Source organism: Rhea pennata, chromosome 10 (assembly GCF_028389875.1).
Source record: "Rhea pennata isolate bPtePen1 chromosome 10, bPtePen1.pri, whole genome shotgun sequence".
NCBI classification, from domain to species: Eukaryota; Metazoa; Chordata; class Aves; order Rheiformes; family Rheidae; genus Rhea; species Rhea pennata.
The window spans coordinates 16,193,107-16,212,287 of record NC_084672.1 but is presented as its reverse complement, the minus strand read 5'-3'; the positions used below and the strand labels follow the sequence as shown (position 1 = coordinate 16,212,287).

At 39.4% G+C, this 19,181-nt stretch overlaps 1 protein-coding gene across 9 annotated transcripts in view; it reads left to right on the top strand.

Annotated features, from left to right (window-relative positions):
- ALDH1A2 (aldehyde dehydrogenase 1 family member A2) overlaps nt 1-19,181 on the top strand; it is a 195,521-nt gene that overhangs the window by 160,627 nt on the left and 15,713 nt on the right. For all 9 annotated transcript variants that reach the window (XM_062583895.1, XM_062583894.1, XM_062583893.1 and 6 more), the window contains 6 exons: nt 1,325-1,429; nt 1,628-1,768; nt 3,306-3,435; nt 8,977-9,038; nt 12,010-12,138; nt 12,271-12,384. In XM_062583895.1, coding sequence (XP_062439879.1) covers nt 1,325-1,429; nt 1,628-1,768; nt 3,306-3,435; nt 8,977-9,038; nt 12,010-12,138; nt 12,271-12,384 — 681 coding nt within the window. The remainder of the gene's footprint in view (nt 1-1,324; nt 1,430-1,627; nt 1,769-3,305; nt 3,436-8,976; nt 9,039-12,009; nt 12,139-12,270; nt 12,385-19,181) is intronic.

The following is a 19,181-nucleotide window of genomic DNA, read 5'->3' as shown; positions in this document are numbered from 1 at the left end:
TTTCTGGACGGGGGGTGACGGCTAGGCTGCCTCGTCGGAGGCACAGACGTTCGTCGCAGCACGTATGGTGGCTTTGTGAGGAAACTGGGCCAGTATTAAATACCGATTCCCGTTATGTAGTCCTGGTCTAAAACTGGCTAATTCCCACTACCTGAGTGTCTTTGACGGGAACGGGGACGCCGGCCCCTTCCAAGGGCCGCTCGGCGTCCTGCTCAGCCACGGTGGCCGGGCCTGCGTGGGGCATGGGGCTTGCTTTGCTTTAAGCGGAGAAAGGTCCCTGTCTCTATAAAAACAGCTTAACCCATCTTGCAAAAAGGGCAGTAAACTTTCCTTCTATCTAGGGCTGAACTCCTGGCCCCAATCAAGTCAGTGGTAAAATTCCCATTGATTTCTGTGAGGCCAGGATTTCCCCCTAAGCATTTCAAGTTGTATTTCATGGAATACAATAAAAGAACATTGATACAGGAGCTCCAAGGAACCCATATGGTGCCTGCCCTTTTTGAATGCTTTCATCCTTTGTCTTAAAAAGATTTCAAAGACAGAAAGAGTCTGAATACCAGAAAATTTTTCACTCATTTATTTTCTTAGAGTGATTTATTTCATATTTGCTAATAAATAACTGCATTCTGTTCTTGAGAATCACTCAGTATAAAATTTAACTTACATGTGTGTCGCTACCAGTAAAAATCTACTTTAAATAAACTCATTTGTCATTACCTCTCTCAAGACAGTTGCTGTCAACACCATTAAAATTCAAATTTGATTTGCCCATGACAATTAAAGTGATGTCAACACTGAGAGAATTTAACAGTCTCTATTGTCCCAGGCAGATAAACAAGCTAATTCTGTTCCGCAAGCCTTCAGCGTAGCCATAATCAACTGACAGCCAGATCAACTGGGTGAAAAACAGAGATGTCAGAGATTATTCAGCCTTGACTGGGCTAGATCAGTCACCACATGTTTACTTTCCGAGATGGGTACTGAATGATCAGTCCAAACCCTTGTCTTGATTCCAGCAGTTTCAAGGCTTTTGCTCTGATATCGTTATTTCTTTAGTTTGTTACATTGTTTGAATTAAATTTGACTGTTAACCAAATTATTTAGTGTCTAATGCTGCTCCTGTAGTGACACTGCCACAGAACACAGAAAGACATCAGGGCTGACCCTGAACTCTTGAAATCTCTGATTTTCAGTCACACATAAATCGGTTTCACCTTTTTGGTATTGGAATCTGCAACCTTTCCCAGAAGTTTGTTGCTATATACATTACTATGTTTTTCTGCAGAAGGATTGAGACGTTTTACATTTTTTCTTCCTTTTCTAGATTTTTATCAATAATGAGTGGCAAAATTCCGAAAGTGGGAGAATATTCCCAGTATATAACCCAGCAACAGGAGAGCAGATCTGCGAGATCCAGGAAGCTGACAAGGTAACGCATCCTGTGAATGCTTACAAATAGACCAAAAGCAAAAATTCCAAAATACTGCTGTTGGACAATTCTTGTATTAATTCCAGTTCCAGTACCCATCATGCTACTAAGAGGTTGTACAACAAGCAATTTCATGTGCCTGGTAGCCTTTTACTATTATTTACCTCAATGCTTTGTTTTTTTCTTCCTCCTTGACAGGTTGATACCGATAAAGCAGTGAGAGCTGCTCGCCTTGCTTTTTCTCTAGGTTCAGTCTGGAGGAGAATGGATGCATCGGAAAGAGGCCACCTCCTGGATAAGCTAGCAGACTTAGTCGAAAGAGACAGGGCAATTCTTGCCGTAAGTAACACATGAAAATCGATGTCAATTTTACATTCTGAGAGCAAAGTAGTTCATAAATGTTGTAACATGAGCAATATTTGAAATTTAAACTAGCCTGATGACTAAGATGGCTGACTGCTCAAGAACTGATACAAAGATCAAAGTCAACAACAATTTCGATTGACTCAAATGACTTTTACATTGGACATGAGACAAGTAAATGGGTGTGCGTTTGTGTGCACATGTATATGCCTGTTATGAGCACTTGTAACTTTTCTGAAATAAAAAATGGAAGAGTCTGTGAAGTAACTGGTGCAGATATTAATGAAATGACAGGTGAAATGCTTCCTGATACTCAGCTGGTAACGTAAATTCTGTGTATTATGCTATTTAACTCACGTATGAAGCATCTAAACTGTGGCATTGTTAATGTTGTTTTCCGCATGTCAAGTGCTTTGGACTAAGCTGGTGAACATCTTAATTCTAGCTTTGTCAACACTTAAATTATCTTACCACCAGCGTATACTGTAAAATCGCCATGGGGAGAAGGAAGTGCACAGCAAATCAAGTTTACTCTGCCTGTCATTAGATTTGTATTTTTAGAGCCAAGTTCTTTACTGAATTGCACCACAGGCAATGCCATTAATTGCTCCTGGGGATGTAAATCAGTGCAGAATTAGACCTCCATTCTTCTCTATAGCAATTCATTCGATGGTTAGCATATATTCATGTGTTACACACTGGTGTACTTTGCCCATTCTTAATGATTTCTATTAGACAGCTATTGAGAGTCAGTTAAGCCACTCAATATCTTAGGACATTTTATTGGATTCTTTTCATTAAATGATCTTAGGAATTCTTAAGAGGATAGCTTATAAGGTACTTTAAAAATAGGAATATTAACTTAAAAATAAGGACATTAGCTTGTTAATTTATGAGCTTCCCTAGAGGAAAGTTTGTTTATTTGATGGCAATAAATAAACTGGCTGTACATTATAGATATCTCAGACCTCAGCAGGAGTCTTGGCAGCCATATAGAGAAATTTTTATATTCACATCAATTATATGAAGAGGGATATGTCCATTCTTCTCTTTATGGATTCAGATCATTATTGTGGGGTTACAAGGAGCCCCTTCTCAGCTGTTATCATTAACATAACAGAACCTACTTTGACAGGCATTTTTATCTTGGCTCCTGATTAAAGCAATTTTACATTTATATATCTGGACCAAACACAGTGGCGATTAGGTCCAAAATACACACACACACACGCACGCACGCACTGACACACACACACGGTCATTCCAGAAGGTTTAAAGGAACTAGATTTTTTTGAGGAAGATCTTCTGTGTTCACAATTGCCAACCTAAAGCAACAAAGGGGATCAGAGAGTTGCTCTGAACTGTCTAGGTTAAGACTATGCCAAGGAGTATATGGTTTGGTTTTCATTAAAAGTCTTTCATGACTGAAGAGCTGTTGGACTATGAATGCTGAAGTGCAATAGTCTAAAAATGCTATTTTGTTTATATGTCTTTACTTTTTGTTGCCCTCTAGACTATGGAATCATTGAACAGTGGCAAACCTTTCCTGCAAGCCTTCTATGTAGATCTTCAAGGAGTAATAAAAACCCTGAGATATTATGCTGGTTGGGCAGACAAAATCCATGGAATGACCATTCCTGTAGGTAAGACAGATTACAAAACATGTGTGCACACAACTCTTCGGATGGCCAAATGGATTAACAGATTACAGAGTAATTTTTTTCTTGTCTAAGTAGAAATCAAAGTTGACTTTGCAGTATATAATGTAAGTCAGCAAGGGCTGGATTAGATCACCTGCCATTGTTCTTGGGGGCCCTACATACATCCAAAAAAAAAGTGTTTTGATTCTTCTCCATGTGTCCATTTGAGAAGGAGATAGTTCAATATCTGTATTTTAATATTGTTCCACTCATAAAAATGGATGTGGTATAAGCCTGACAGATATTTTGGAACACATGAAAACACATTGCTGCCTATTTAAGAAAATAGTGTGCCTACAAATATATCTTGTTTATATGTATCTTCTTATTGCCCATCCAAATCATTTCACTTGGGACTCACACTGGATCCAAATTCACTTAAGTCTCAATAGAGTTTGTAATGTTATTATAGAGAGCTGTATGTAGGTATTAGATATATTTTATAATTGCTTCTTCAAACTATTCAGTGGGATCAGTTCTGTTATATATAAGAGAGAAAGAAATCATTATGAATGATAAGAAATATGTTATTCAGCTCTTACTTTTTTGGTAAAGAGATTAGAAAAGAAAAAATCCTTACCATCATTTTTATTCAACAAATCTCTTCCTTCTGCCCCTCCCTCACAGCTGTTTAACAAATGCAGGCAGCATTTTTGATTGTGAACATCTTAATTTGCAATCTGGACTAAATGTACCAACTGCTATAATTACGCAAAATGGCACAACATAGCAAAGAATCATTTTACACAGGTGCAGTCACTAAGATAAATGTATTCATCTTCTACCTACATAATATTAAATCTTTTGAAAAACGATATGGCAGAACAATATTTACTCCATACTTTTCAGCTTTATAGTTGCACAAGCATTTTTATTACATATTACTGATGGAGACCAGGAAGGTACATTCACAAGTAAATGAATTTTGCTGTTGTCCTTGTACAGTAGGCTCCTTTACAGTGGCCACATATTTTCATAAAATTACACAATGTATCATCTTTATCTGCAGTACACCAGTTTTCCTCTGCAGTAAGTACAGCAAAGCACAAGACTATCAAAATTAGGTAAGCTGACAAATTGTCAGCTTGAAAATGTGGCTCCTTATTTTCCAGGGAAAAACAGATCATGTAACTCTCACTGCAGTATTATTCATCATGGTGTTTCAACCTGTTAAAAGTGCAGTGTGTAACTGACTGATTTTTATCATCACTAGTATATTTTCACCAAAGAAATGACAATATTAATATATCAGCTGTACGCTCTCTTGTAAGGACTTATGAAGATTTCCACAGCCATTAGGCTGAGATTCCTAAATCCTCCTTTTGCTGCTTGCACTTCACATTTAAATGAGTGAAAGTGCAGAGCACACCATAAATTCATATATTCAGCAAATTTCCTGTTCCCTAATCCCTTTCTCCCTCGTCAGTGAATGCCTCCTTCTCACACTGCAAGAACACAGAAGTTACATCAGTCACCAAAAGGCAGTGCCAGCTTAAGGAGAAAAAAATATTCTCTGCTTATTTTTGTCCTTGAAAAGAGTGAAGCAGATGAGAACCCTGGATTTTTTTGGTGAAGTGGTCTATGCTGGGGAAGAGGAAGCTACTTTTTCAGCAAGTCTTCTTAAATACAAACTTTAATGCTGGCACAGTTATTGTACAGTATTGTACAATAACAGTTTCTATTCACTGGTTTTTAGGGTATTAATTAGTTCTTCCTCTTGGTTTAATACACCACTTTTTTCCTCTAGTTTCACACCGTAAATCTGTCATTCTCATAGAGCTATCTTAGAGCAAAGGCAGTGTTAAATAGTGGTTCTCTTTACATTCACTTACCGTCAGCTTAGCAAGGGAAACCAAATAATACAACAACGACAAAAAAAAAAAATAAACAAACAATTACATCTCTCTTTCTGTTAAGTGTGCTAATAAATCTGAAACATGCCAATCTTTCATCTTTTTCTGCTGAGGGTCTCTTTTCCTCTAAAATAACAGTAGGCAAGCAACAGACACATGCAGGACAGAAGAACAGTGTTTTTCAGTTACATTCCTTTTGGTCCCAGAGCTCCTAAGACCTTCAGACTGTCTTAGCTGTCTTTGCTTGCTCCCATTTATAAAGCCTTTGTGTTTTAAATTAAAACAGAAAGAGGCTACAATGGAAGACATTAAACTAACAACTTAAATGCAAGCAGAGATCTATCTCTAAATACAACATATATGACACAACTTAAAGAACCAGCATTGCTCTGCTCACCCACTTGTTTGTTGTGTGCTTCTGTACAAGACATTTGACTAACTCATGATTTTTATGCAAATTAAATGTCTGAGCCATGGATTCCTGATGGAAATCTGAGCAAGCACATCTGTGGAAGGTATTGCTGTCCCAAAGTGAGATCCCTGGATAAACAGGGCTTTCTTTCTAATTAAAAAATAAAAATCTTTGGGCCAGGTGCTAAGCAGCTGCAAATTGACCCAGCTCTATTAATATCAGTGAGTCCTGAAGAATGCCAATTTACATCAGCTGAGGATATTAAAAAAACACCCAACAACTTTTAGAACATTTATTTAGCTTGCATGTGGGATCATACTGACAGATTCATCTCAATCTCCTGCTGGCTGCTAGCTAGCATTGGCAATAGCATTTTAGAATAACAGTGTTATTATCATGAGTTGCATGCATTAAACTTAAAACTCTAAGAAGTTAGCAAGTTGCCTATTTAATTTCTGATCGCAGGGAGCTTTCTATGCTCATTGTTCAATAAAAGTGATTCACTTGATCGAACTTGAGTTATTTTGCCATAGTAACAACTTATTTTACAGTATGGACAAGATGGCTCTTATATGTACCTTTGGCTTGTCCAGAGTCATCTGAAGAATCTGAGTAACTTGAAGTCATATGTGTTCACGAGGATGTTATTGGAAAGCAACCTCAAAAGTCCCATCTTAATAATGTCTGTGGATGATGAACTTTAGAAGTAGACGTTAAAAGGGCAGTTGTCTGGGCTTTAATAGGCAAAAGTGGGACAAGCAACCCTGAACGGGAGGGATTGCTCTGAGGAGAGAATGCTGCCTCAATGCAGCAGAATAAGCCACCATTTCTCTGACTTGGCAACCATGTTCAGGTTATCTGTAACTTTATGTTAGGAAGCATATAGACATGTGGTGATTATTATAGAGTGACAATCTAAAGTCAGATGGTGCTAACATAACTGTGTTACTGTTATGTTGTCACCATCTTTCTGGCTGAGAATCCACCTCTCCACCAAGTACAAACTGGTATTTTTAGCTGACTCTTCTATGTGCTTCTTGAGTATTTGTACAGTTTTTTCCATATATACTTCTCCATAGTTTTACTTCTACTTCTCTCTGGTCTGACGACTCGTAGTATTGTCTGTGAACCGCTGTTAGTGTCTGTGAAAGATAACCTAGAAAAGCTGATCATCTGAATTGTGGAACAAATATTCTCACCTCCACTGGGAAGCTGTTAAGAATCCACAAACCGAAAAGATGAAAAAAACATTTTGTCAGTGCAGAACAAATTGACAGATCAACCATTTTCTTCCACCTTTTCCTGATGTGAAACTCTCTCTCTCCTCCCTTCCTCCTGTGTTTTCTCTGTTCTGTCCCTTTTCCTGGCTGCAGCACATTGTTACCTTTCTCATAATCATTCTCTTTCTGGCACCCAACTGATGTATTAGCTGCTCTAGCTCAAGTTTCTCTTGAACAAAGCCTGCAAAATAGATGTACAGAAATAAGTAGACCTGAAAATAAGTTATTTCTAATCAAATCCAAGTTGAAGCCTTTACTTAAACCCAGGAAACTTTATGGATTAACCCATTTATTGTTACCAGATGTATGGTACAGGACATTGCTGCAGGTTCCCAAAATGTGCTCTCTGTCGTGACGTTAGGCCCTTCCCTAAGGTTGAACAAGGCTGGCTGCAGCTCCAGACTCACGGGGTGGAGGCCCCTCAGCTGCATGGGTGCTCTGACACCGTCGGAGGGACAAGCACATCCCCTGCATTAGACAGCGAGAAGGGGGGGGAAGAAACTGTGATCTGTCCTCCTCTTATTCCCTGCCTCTCTCTGGCCATTTTCTGTCCTGGTGAAGGCTCTCCTGTGACTGACCCCAGGTAACCTTCTCACCATCTCGCACACACTTAGGTGAAATGATTTTCTAAATAAAGAGGTTCATGTTTTTCTGCCTGACCGAGCACTATAGGCCTAGGTGCACATCCAGCTTATGCCTTTACTGTAACCCTTCCTTCATTTTTTTAGTCTCACTAAAAAACATCTGATCTGAATTCAGAGATTGTTGGAGCCTGGGCTGGCTTAGACAGCTAAAAACCTCAACTTAGGTACAAAAGTGCTTTAGCTCTACTTTGACAGAAGATGCAGGCCAAGCAGACTGCCAGCGCTGACAGTCGGCCATCGCCACAAGCAGTGCCCCCCGGAGCGCAGCCCTTTCCTGCCGGTTTCCTTAGCCTGCCGCAGAGCTCAGCGCACGCAGCCGCAGCCGCGGGCCGGCCCAGCGAGCGCTGCGGGAGCGGCAGCGCTGGGCGCGGGGCAGGGCTGCGGCGCGGGGCGCGCGGCGGCGGCGTGGCGTGCGGCGCCCCAGCGCAGAGCCCTGCCGCCCCGCGCGCGCCGGGCCGCGGGAGGCGCCCGCCAGCGCAGGGCTCACCCGCAGCACGGCGCTCTTGGGGTCTTTATTAGCCCATATTCTTATACCTCTCTCTCAGAAGCTTAGTGAGAACATTCCATATTTTCCCTGTTTCCAGTTACTCTCTCCCTTCATTTACTTATCCAATCTCTACCTGCCCAACAGTTTTGAGAAAATTTCTCTTACCCTCTGTTTTGTTTTCCGGCAGCATCCAGCTTTCTCTGTCAGCTTACACTGACATTTAGCTTGAGGCCATTTCTGATACAGACCTTGGTTTACAAGTCAGGTATCAGAGCAGTGCGAGGCGATGGCCCCTGTATTCTCCTTTGCACGTCAGTGACAGGCCTCCCATCTTCATTCCACACTTACAGATTTGTACGTATTATTCTGTCGTTATATACATATATTACTCTATTTCCCCAAATCTGATGGTACATATGCTTTTATGTTGCTGTGTTCTAGCCATTCCTTTCAGGAAATTGCTTTTGCAACTCTTTCTCCTCTTCCCTCAGCCTACAATCAGCAGAGGCCAGTACGTAGCTTCCTTGCTGCTGTCCTTTTTGTGCCAGAGCGCTTGTCCTCATTCCCAAGGAACAGAGCAGGTTGCTTTCAGGCGGGCTGCCTGTTTCCTTTGTTCTACTGAAAGAACAGTTAGGTTGCTCCTGAACCTAGGTTTCCCATGCTGGCTCATGAAAAAACATTTCCATGAGTTCTTTATTTCTTTTGCTGCCATCAAAGGCTGATCCTTAGAGCTTTTTCTCCCCTTATTTTTTTTTTTGTTCTGCCAAATCAAACTGCACTTGAGAGTAACCATGCTCATCTGTTTCAGATGGAGATTATTTTACGTTTACAAGACATGAACCCATCGGAGTGTGTGGACAGATCATCCCTGTGAGTATCTCTACTAGCGCCTTCTATTTATTTTCATTTGAACCAGCTCTCTTTAAAGACACATAAAACATGGTCCTCAGCTATGTGTGTTTTCCATTACGAAAAAAGCTGAGCTCATATTGTTGACATATCTTTAACAGCCTCCCTGCAAATGCTTATTTGAACATGCTAATAGGGTTTAGGCTCTGTTATTAGGAGTTAAGTTCTCAAGTCATAGAATTCTCATGATTAAAACAAGCAAAGCAAAACACAGTGTTAATATGCTGTCACTGGTTATGGATGTTCACACAACTTATGGAAAATTGATGCTTTGCTGTGGCAGTCTTTCTATTTATTTAGTTTTTACTGTGATTTAACAGGCTCCTCTGTTTCTGGGAGAATCTGATGCATTTTAATTCTGTTCTTTCCTGCTATTTCTTTTACAAGACTGGAGGAGAAGAAGAAACTCCAGGAGACATATCATTACAATTAGCATTGTGTAGCTAATGAAAGGCATGAAATGTTTGTTTTATTTGTTAAGAGAGCGAAACACAACATTTCACCAAATCTAATACTCCCCCTACACCCCAATACACACCCTTAAGACACTCTTGCTGAGCACTGCATGGGAATTACACTGAAAAAGCTGACTTTTTCAGAAGTCCTAGTTAACCAGTTTTGGCAGAAATTTCAATGGGAGGCTCACATATAGCTATTAAAATATTGTGTGGAAGCTTTTTTCCTTGACAAAACATTGGGGAACTAATCAAGACATTCCCTGAAATTTTTGTTGATGTTGTTTTTTATTTTGTTCATGCTAACCACAAAACCACTAAAGAGCAACACAGCAATTCCAGTAAAAGAGAAGCAGCCAGACAAGATTACTTTAACAATGTTAAGTCCATTTTTCCCTATTTATATTTATTATTATTTCATTTCTTTGCTAAGGGGTGGCTGTTATGTTTGGCACTCTGCAGAGACTCAGAGAACCATACATAGGAACTCATAGTCTGTGGTTACACTCGTCCTGCAAACACCTACACACTCACCTGATTTAATTCATGAGTGCCTTATGAATGAATGATTTCACAGATTTTTCCCCTTTGTTCAGTTAAGCACATGGATGAGCATTTGCAAAATGACAGCCTTGATAGCTAACCCCAGAATTGCTGGATATCTCTTAGGATTGTCTTATTGATCTTAACTGATAGATGCAGTGAAGGAACTTGGCCAAGGGCTCAAGATCATGCCTGAAGCAGGATTTATTTAATTCAGATTTGTAAAATAAGATCATTATCCAATGTACCTTGCCTGTACTATACCTGTTCATTCTTCCCCCAAGTTTGTCCTCTAAAATTTTACCATGGCTGTCACACACATTTATTCTAAAACTCATAATCTGTTGTACATTTACATTTCCTCCACAGCTACCACAGTACAGCCCCAGGGCCACTGCATGCACTTAGCCTTTACACTACCAGATATGTCACTACCAGGAAAAAGGAAAAAGGAAAAAGGAAAAAGGAAAAAGGAAAGGAAAAAGGAAAGGAAAGGAAAGGAAAGGAAAGGAAAGGAAAGGAAAGGAAAGGAAAGGAAAGGAAAGGAAAGGAAAGGAAAGGAAAGGAAAGGAAAGGAAAGGAAAGGAAAGGAAAGGAAAGGAAAGGAAAGGAAAGGAAAGGAAAGGAAAGGAAAGGAAAGGAAAGGAAAGGAAAGGAAAAGTAAACAGTCGGCCTAACACTAAAGTGTTCATCCTCTTTCACACCCTAGCTCCCACCAAAACTGACTCTCTGTGGCAGTTTTGTAGCATAAATGGGGCCACATACTGCCCTATTAAACTCTTTAGAGCTCGCCTTGCAATAGGCGCTATAATTGGAGGCTGTCAGCACACTGTTGGCCCAATAGCTTCCCTCCCAGGTTTATATATTGGAGATGGAATTAAAACATCACTTTGTCTCCAGAGTTTATAAACAACTGAGAGAGTAAAAAATTGGGTGTTCAGCGAAGGAAAGACAGTTGTGTATTTTTTCAAGCTAGCCAGGGGCTAGGGAGATGTCCACGAGAGTGGCAGCTGATATGCATCAGACAGTAACATGTTTTGGCCAGGGGCTGACTCTTTGTGACTGGTATTTTTTTTCTTTTCTTTCCAAACAAGATTATTATATGCATTTATGAGACTGACTATGCAAACAAAGTTATTTTGTTCCTCTGGCATTTCCAGTGAAATCAGTGGTACTATCCACTTTTGCTCTTACGTGGATGCAGAAAGCCAAACACTTGCTGTGGTTACTGTTATCTTGACCAAAATCTTTGTACATTAAATTGATATAATTCGCCACGTATTTTGCTGTAGTTAAGTGAAGTTGAAATTAATGATGATACACAATTTTACATCAGTAGAGAGTTTATCTCAACTTGTTTGTACTGTTATTTTGATGTCTTATATATTAAACTGCATGACTAGAAGTTTTCAAGAAAATAAAAGATATTATTTAAATGTCTTGACCTAGTACAGACATTTAGAGAAGGGTATTTTATTGTACTCTCATCCATTAGTGATGATATAATTTGTGTATAGATCTTACGCCTTGTTCAATGATTGGAAATTTACATCTAAAATTCCTTTGCATGAGCAAACAGTTCTTTCCAAATATACCTAAAGCAAGAACTATTTGTCATGGGGGGAGGAATAAAGTCCCAATTGAAAACAGTAAATGAAATTAAAAGTTGAAACTAAAAAATAAACGGAGAACATAAGATTCTTTTATGAAGGCTGCGGGTGGGGGTTGTAGTTCTTTAAACAGAACAGAAAGAACTAAAAGGTCATCATTGTCGCTTTCTTAATGGGGGTAATTAAAAAAATCCTTGCTTTGTGCTGGGAAAGATTTATGTTGAGGATCAGCCTGAGAAATAAGTGAGGTAGCAGCTTGACATCTTGAAAACAAAACACCACTGCAATATTTTTCCATCTATCAACTTTTATTTTTTCCTACAGTGGAACTTCCCCCTGCTGATGTTTGCATGGAAGATTGCTCCAGCTCTGTGCTGTGGCAATACAGTAGTTATTAAACCAGCAGAACAAACACCACTCAGCGCTCTCTATATGGGAGCCCTCATCAAGGAGGTAAGAATAATTGACAGGAATAATGTCTCTGTCTCTCCGTGTGGGGAAGGAACTACCAGCACATGTCTGGTTTAACAAGCTCTGTCAGTTTTCATAAAGCATGTCTCCCTTCATTCATTCCTATTTTGACAGGCTGGCTTTCCACCAGGAGTTGTCAATATTTTGCCAGGATTTGGTCCAATTGTTGGTACAGCAATAGCATCTCATGTTGGCATTGATAAAATTGCTTTCACTGGATCCACTGAGGTAAGAGTGTTCTCAGATATGTTACTATAAAATGTGAATAAATACTTAATGAGCTAGAGTTAAACCCTTGAGTTACATTCCTTACTGTCACTGAGTAAAAGAGCTACATCTAAATAACAGTGGCCTGTCCTTTCCAGTTAAGCTTATGTACTACTGTATTTCGAAAGCAGAAATGGCCCCTTTCCTCCAGCCCCTGCTGTGCCCGGCACCTCAGCACAGGAGATAAGCTTGCAAAAATATTGCTGGGATTTCCTGTGGGCTCATGAGGATATGAATCACATGCAAGAAGGCAGAACATCCACTGTATATCACAGCATGTATAAATTCTGCTTTAGCATCTGTAATTAGTGTATCTTGGCCTACTTGGGAGAAAAGGGAAGAGGAAAGGGGCAAATATACTTAAGCTTTGCTGCTGCGCTGAATATGTTGAGGAGAAGGAGGTCTGAAATGGAAGAGGAGGAAGCGGGTTGTCCAAGGCATCTGTCTCGAAATGAAGGAAAGGTGCTGGCCAGAAGAGGATGGGAGCCAGTTGTCTCCTAGATGTCAAAAATGTCTTGTTATGACTTTGTGACACAAATGTTACAGAAGAGGCTAGGTTTGAAGAAAAAGGCTGTAATCTACAGAAAGAGAGCCAAATCTCTCAGAACTCAGGCTATGCCTTGCTCTCAAATACGTGCAAAGCTGGCTGTTATCAGGGTTGGGGTGGGGATGATAGAGGGACTACAGACTGATGTCACAGGAGAAGGGGCCTTATCTCGTCGTCTGAAGGCAGGCAGAAAGGAATCTCAGTGGGAGTTTCAGGGCTGGTTATATTTAGAGAGTGCTAAAGACAGGCCCTTTTCAATTCAAAATCTGACAAACTATTGTATGGAGGAAGCTAAACTCCAGGGATCCGGTTCCTCTTTGATATGCATGACTCCCACTCGTGGCAGTGGGAGGCTGTACGCATCCCAGGCATACTGCACTTCACAGTGAGTCAAATTTGTTCTTTGTGTGAGTTGCTAAATTCACTGACCAAACAGCTCTACTAGATATGTTTGGGTAACTGCCTTGTGCGCCCGGAGATTGCAGGGACCAGCTAAATTATTTCAAGTAAATAATTTTTGTGGAATTATACCCGTACTGAAGTTTGGATGTCACAATACATGCACCTAAATCATCAGTTAAAATGTAGCTGCAGTTACATGCTTTATCTGCACACCCAATTATCTTTACACTCAGTTATCTTGCAATTACTATATGCAACTGCGTATTATTTTTTATGGCAATCTTTGATTGTTATATACACAAGTTATATACTAAGCCAATTGCAACATCAGATTTCAGATTACTCTAAGGAATTACATCTAGTCATTACATCTTCTGTAACCAATTTATTTTAGCATCCTAGAATACTGAAAATCTTAATATGAGCCGATTACCCCCCATAAATTAAATTGGAACAATTGTTTTCATAAAGATATGTGGTCTCTGTTTAAGATAAATATTCTATTATACAGGATGTTGCACTGTTTGGAGGAGGAAAAATACAGATGGGTTAGGTTTCAAAGTTGTCTTTTGTAGCCAAAATAAATTTTTATTGTAGTTCCAGACAGCTTTAGTTTTAATAGGCGCTTAAACTCAAAAGCTGTGGGTTTTATACTAACTCAGTGCCTACCTTTAAAAGCCTTACTAATAGGAAGTGAAAAGCATTACAGAGATGAAAAAGCAATTCTCTAAGAACCTAAAGCAAGAACAGATGGAACGTTTTAATGCAGAGTTAGTGTAAACTATTCCATGTTGTTTCTGATTTCCTGTAACACTGAATTTTTGTAACAGCAAGTCAACATTGTAACATTTTAAACACAATGCTGTGGTATCAGCTGCACTATAGAGTGTTTGACTTTTCAGAAACAGTTTTCAATTTTTAATGAAATAATAATAGAAATATTTTGTCTCTCTGGCCTCGTCTGCGGCATGTCAATTGTACATTCCCGTGATGTGGATTTCCGACTGCCATCAGCTGTATACTGAGCAAGATACTAACTTCCAGTCCCCCATTTATTCCAGGTGCTAGTTAAGGCAGTTAGTATTTTTAGCCTGAGCAAGTTATCAGTACAAAGGTAGAGATCTTCAAGTTTAAGTGCCTGAAGTATAGGTGTTTCTTAAGTTTCCACCATTAAAGTTCTTTTGAAAAAAATATAAATTGTTTACCTTATAAGTATATATACTCAGAACTAATGAAATGCCTCATCTGTTTGTAAAAATCACAACAGCTGGCTATTATTGTCTCTTTCCTGCAAAGCTTTTTAACGGTAGAAAACAAGTTGCTCTTCCTACAAGTAATTTCAATTATAATGTTTTACAAAATTTGTAGACTACAATTCACAGACAAAAGAAAGGAGAACAAGAAGGCCAAGTTCATGACCTTGACTCCATAAAGCCTGACAGAGTCAGGCCAAAGATCCATCTAACCTAGTACTTTGTCTTCAGCAGTGACCAGTAACAGATGGTTATAGCAGAACAGAGCATGTGTAGAGAGATCCTTTCTCTGCAATAGCATCACAGCTTCTGGTAATTTAAAGACTTCCTGAGCCTGAAGTTGCATGTGGACAACTGTATTTAATAGCCACCAATGGACCTGCCATCCATGATTTTGCCTAATCCCCCTTGAAGGCACTGACTATTGTGAGGCCTCAAGCCCCTGCCTATACAGAGACAACAAATAAGTAACTCCTAATTTGTGATAGTGTCATCTAATTTATTCAAGCTCCAATTCAGGAAAATGCTGGTTCACAACTATGTCTGTTCCAGACAATACTTATGTAATACTTGACTTTAAATATATCCTTAATTTTTTCTCTGGAGAAGGGTTTTACCTGAACTGAGAGCATAAAATTCACATCCTATTTTCTGTTGATGAGCTAAGTAAGCTAATATCATCCCAACTGAAAGAGCAATAAAAAGAAAAGATCTTTCCCTCAGTAAATACATGTAGCTGTCATTGACAAAAGGAAAAAAAAAGTCAGCAGAAGATACACTAACTCTGGTGGCGCTTTCTTCTGCAAAGCAGGAAAAAGAAGAATATATGCGTATTAGTGACACAAAAAAGAAGGCCAAGCAGACCCACTTAAGGGAGAGTTACATCTTCTCCTACTGACAGGCCATCAGCACATCGCTTCCGTCACACCCAGAGTGCTCTGTGCAAGTTGAGTGAGAGGCCTGACTCATCGGGAGAGACTAGAACTATACAGAACTGTGCATGACATAAAACTGCTGTTCTCCATCCCTCCAGTCAGTGGATCTAGTAATGCACAGAGTGGAAGAAACAGGCTGATAAGCTGCACAGTACATCAGCTACTGGCCTGTGGATCCTCCTCATCTGCTCCCTTGCTAGGTATACCATCACATTATTGAGCTAGGAACCAAAAAAGTCTCATAGTTTCTTTAAACTGTCTTTATAATAAACTGTCTTTATTTCCAACATGGATAGGAGCCATTTGCTTCTAAGGGAACAAGAAGACTAACAAAAACCATAACTCTGAATGAGAAGAAGAAAAGCCATGCAGAATTTGCATAGGACAGCATAGGTCTTATGGCTCAGACGCCTTGTGAACCAGCCACTTACAAATAGTGCAGTGGTTCGGTTTGCACTATTTCTTTTCTGTTTGTCACATTTTCTCACACTCTCAAAATTGTTTAAAGTACCACTTATTTGCTAGTTTGCCTCAATGTGTGGCATATCATAATATTGATAGACCTCTTTTTCTGTGATACCATCACTGATTGATTCCACTTCTCTCCCTCTTTCCTTCTGACCCCTCTTTTTATGGGTCAGCTTATGCATATTAAAACAATAGTCTTCCAACGCTTTCATACCTTAGGTCACTTCTTATGAAACACCTTTCCATGGATCAGCTTTTCTCCCAGTCTCCTGCATGGCTGTCAAAACTCCTCCCTCTGCAGCTCCTTTGGGAAGCTTCCGCAGACACCCCATGGGCTGAGAATTTCACTTTGAGAACTGTCACACTGTAAGAGAGCAAATCATACTGAGTACACAAGCAAGCCATAAAATATTGTGTCTCCACAGATTTCAGCAGCTTTCTTGGCTTCTGTGCTTGCTTTTGTTTGCTCCTCAGCAGCTCGTTTGGTATGGACTTTTTAAAATGTTTATTTTTACTCTGTTGCTTTTAGTGAACCAGAGCTAATCCACAATCCTCCTTAATTGTGGCAATCTCCTCTTGGGCTTTTTTTCTGACATCTTCCACAGTCAGATGAAACTGCCAAAAATAATCTTTTTTGCAGCCAATCTGACCACATCAGCACTTGTTCCTATCCTTCCTACTTTCCCTTTAAAAAAAATGTAATCAATTTAAACATCTCATTACTTCTTTCTAAATTTCTCCATGGTCCTTCTGGTCCCTTAGTTGCAGGGTGAAACTCTTGCTCACCAAAGAGTCTGGAAGTGCATTTGTAAAACTCAGCTCGCTCTCATACTCTCCTAATTGTTCCTTGTAACTTCTCTCCATTGTTCGGTACCTCTCTCTGCCTGAGCTTCCTCACTGTTCCAGGTATTCTTCTCTATTTGAGTTCCCTTTAAAAATGTGGTTCTTTCCTAGGACTTAGAAGCAACAATGTAGTTAAAATAGAATTTAGTTATTTATATTTTTTTAGAATAAGAAAACATCCAAAATCTGGGTGTCTGGTTTACCCAAGTAGCTGCTGTTGGCCTACAGAGTTCAGCAGTACAGGAGATACTATGCAAGTCCCTTTCTTCCCCTACAGTTAAATGAACAGTGAAGTATTTTATTATTTATTTATTATTTATTTACAAGAGGGGGTCTGATGAGGGGACAGTGATATACACATATCAGAAAGGCAGAGAGGTTCTTCTTCATCTTCCTGTTACCTTCTTATTTTCTGAAAGAAAGCTCCTATGTAGTTTCCAAGCAGCAGGGAAAACAGCAAGTAGAAACTGCTTTACTCTTCCTATGCTTTTATCTCCGTGTAAGACTGTTGTCTCAGTGACACAACTGCTCTGAGCTGTCTGCCTGTGCGTGGATGTATGTGCTGTATTTGCATTGGAAGCAGATACCCATAAGTTACAGGTGCATGTGGAATAGTTGGGTACACTCTGTTCTGGGCTTTGAATCAGAGATGATGATAGAGAGCAACAAGCTGTGCATTTAAAAATATGTGCATTTAAAACACTGTCTAGATTAAAAATTGCTTTTGCTTATTGCAAAAGTTTAACGAGTTCTAGTGACTTCTGTTCAAAAACAAATGTGTTACTTCCAAATCAGAGAGGCTTACAACTCTCTCTGGTTGTTAAATGCTCTCAAGATAAGAATCGTAGATAGCACACAAAACATTTGAAGCACTAGCCAACAAGAAATATATCCTAAGTGGCTGGTTTCCATTTTGATCAAACTAAGACCCATTAAAAGCCAGACAGATTAAAGATAGGATTCAGGTCTATGTTCTTGTAGTTCTGTTTAGTAACCCAAATAAATATTCCATAAATTGTTTTGGATGCCTGTGTAAACAGAAGGTCTATAAACAACTTCAGTACAACCCAACAAAGCGGCCTGCATTTTGCTTGGCAGAATGTTTTCTTTATGCACTTAGATTAACAAACCATGATCTCATCGTTAGTCAACAAGATACTAGAGAGACCATCAAAGCAAACTACAGGAGAGTCAAGATTGATTCATGCCAAACAAATGTTTGTAGCTAACAGCTGTATTACCACTGATTCTAATTTACTCAGCAGGATTCTCCTTTCATTTCCGAAATGTCACAAGGCATGATGTAGACAGCATGTCTGCTTACTGCACAAGTAATGAGTTGTGTCAGCTCTCTTGGATCATGCAATCTTGGGATGATTTTGGACATCATGAAGAATTACATACTGGCGTTTCACTTTTAAAAACAATACTAAAGGTGATCTGTTCTGCTTTAAGTCTCTTAGCTAACCATGCTATAGAAATGCTCTATTCAAAATAGGGAGGATCTAGGGAGGCTACATTATCATTTATTCTTGCTTCTGCTGAACCTTTTTGATCGTATCTTAGACAATTTGTGCTTCTGGAATGAAAAGTCATTCTTTTTCGTTTCCTTCATGGTGTTCGTGGTAGAATTTAGGGAGCTGTCCTTCGACAACTGTTTTTCTTTTTTTGCCAACAAAAGCTACATGTCAAAAGGATTACTGAAACTAAAACAAATGGGGTAGTGTATCAGCCTGTCAGAGCTAATAAGAGTTTAGCCGTGGACTTCCATGGTGCCAGGATTTTACCCAGCATTCAGATAAGCCATTTATAGCTAAGAATTCTCGCCAGTCATTTCTGTTTGGGATTTCCATTTTATTTATACAACACTACTCACAATGCTCTTTTCCGGGCTTCTCCTCACTCAGAGCACTGCAGAGCCAAAGAAGCCTGGATCATGCATTGCTTTTTTTTATGACAACGTTTCAGTGTTCATTAATCTTTACTGGATCCAGGGAAACACCCAGAACATGCCACATGGTCCTGAAATGCTTCTCAGAAAGATTCTGCATACAATCTGGAATTAAAAAAAATAGAAATCGTGGACTAAGCAGCAGCATGGGTTTGAAGGTTTTGCCAAAACAGGCATTTTGTACCTCAAGAGCTAGAGAGAGAAAATAGTGTAATTTCAGGAATCATTGAATTTGGTATCTGATCATACCATTTGCCCAAAACTTTATCCATCTCTTGTAACTTAAAACACTTGCTATTCTTCAGATACTCTCCTAATATATCCCAAGCAAGGTATAATAGCGAAGATGGGCAGTCCAG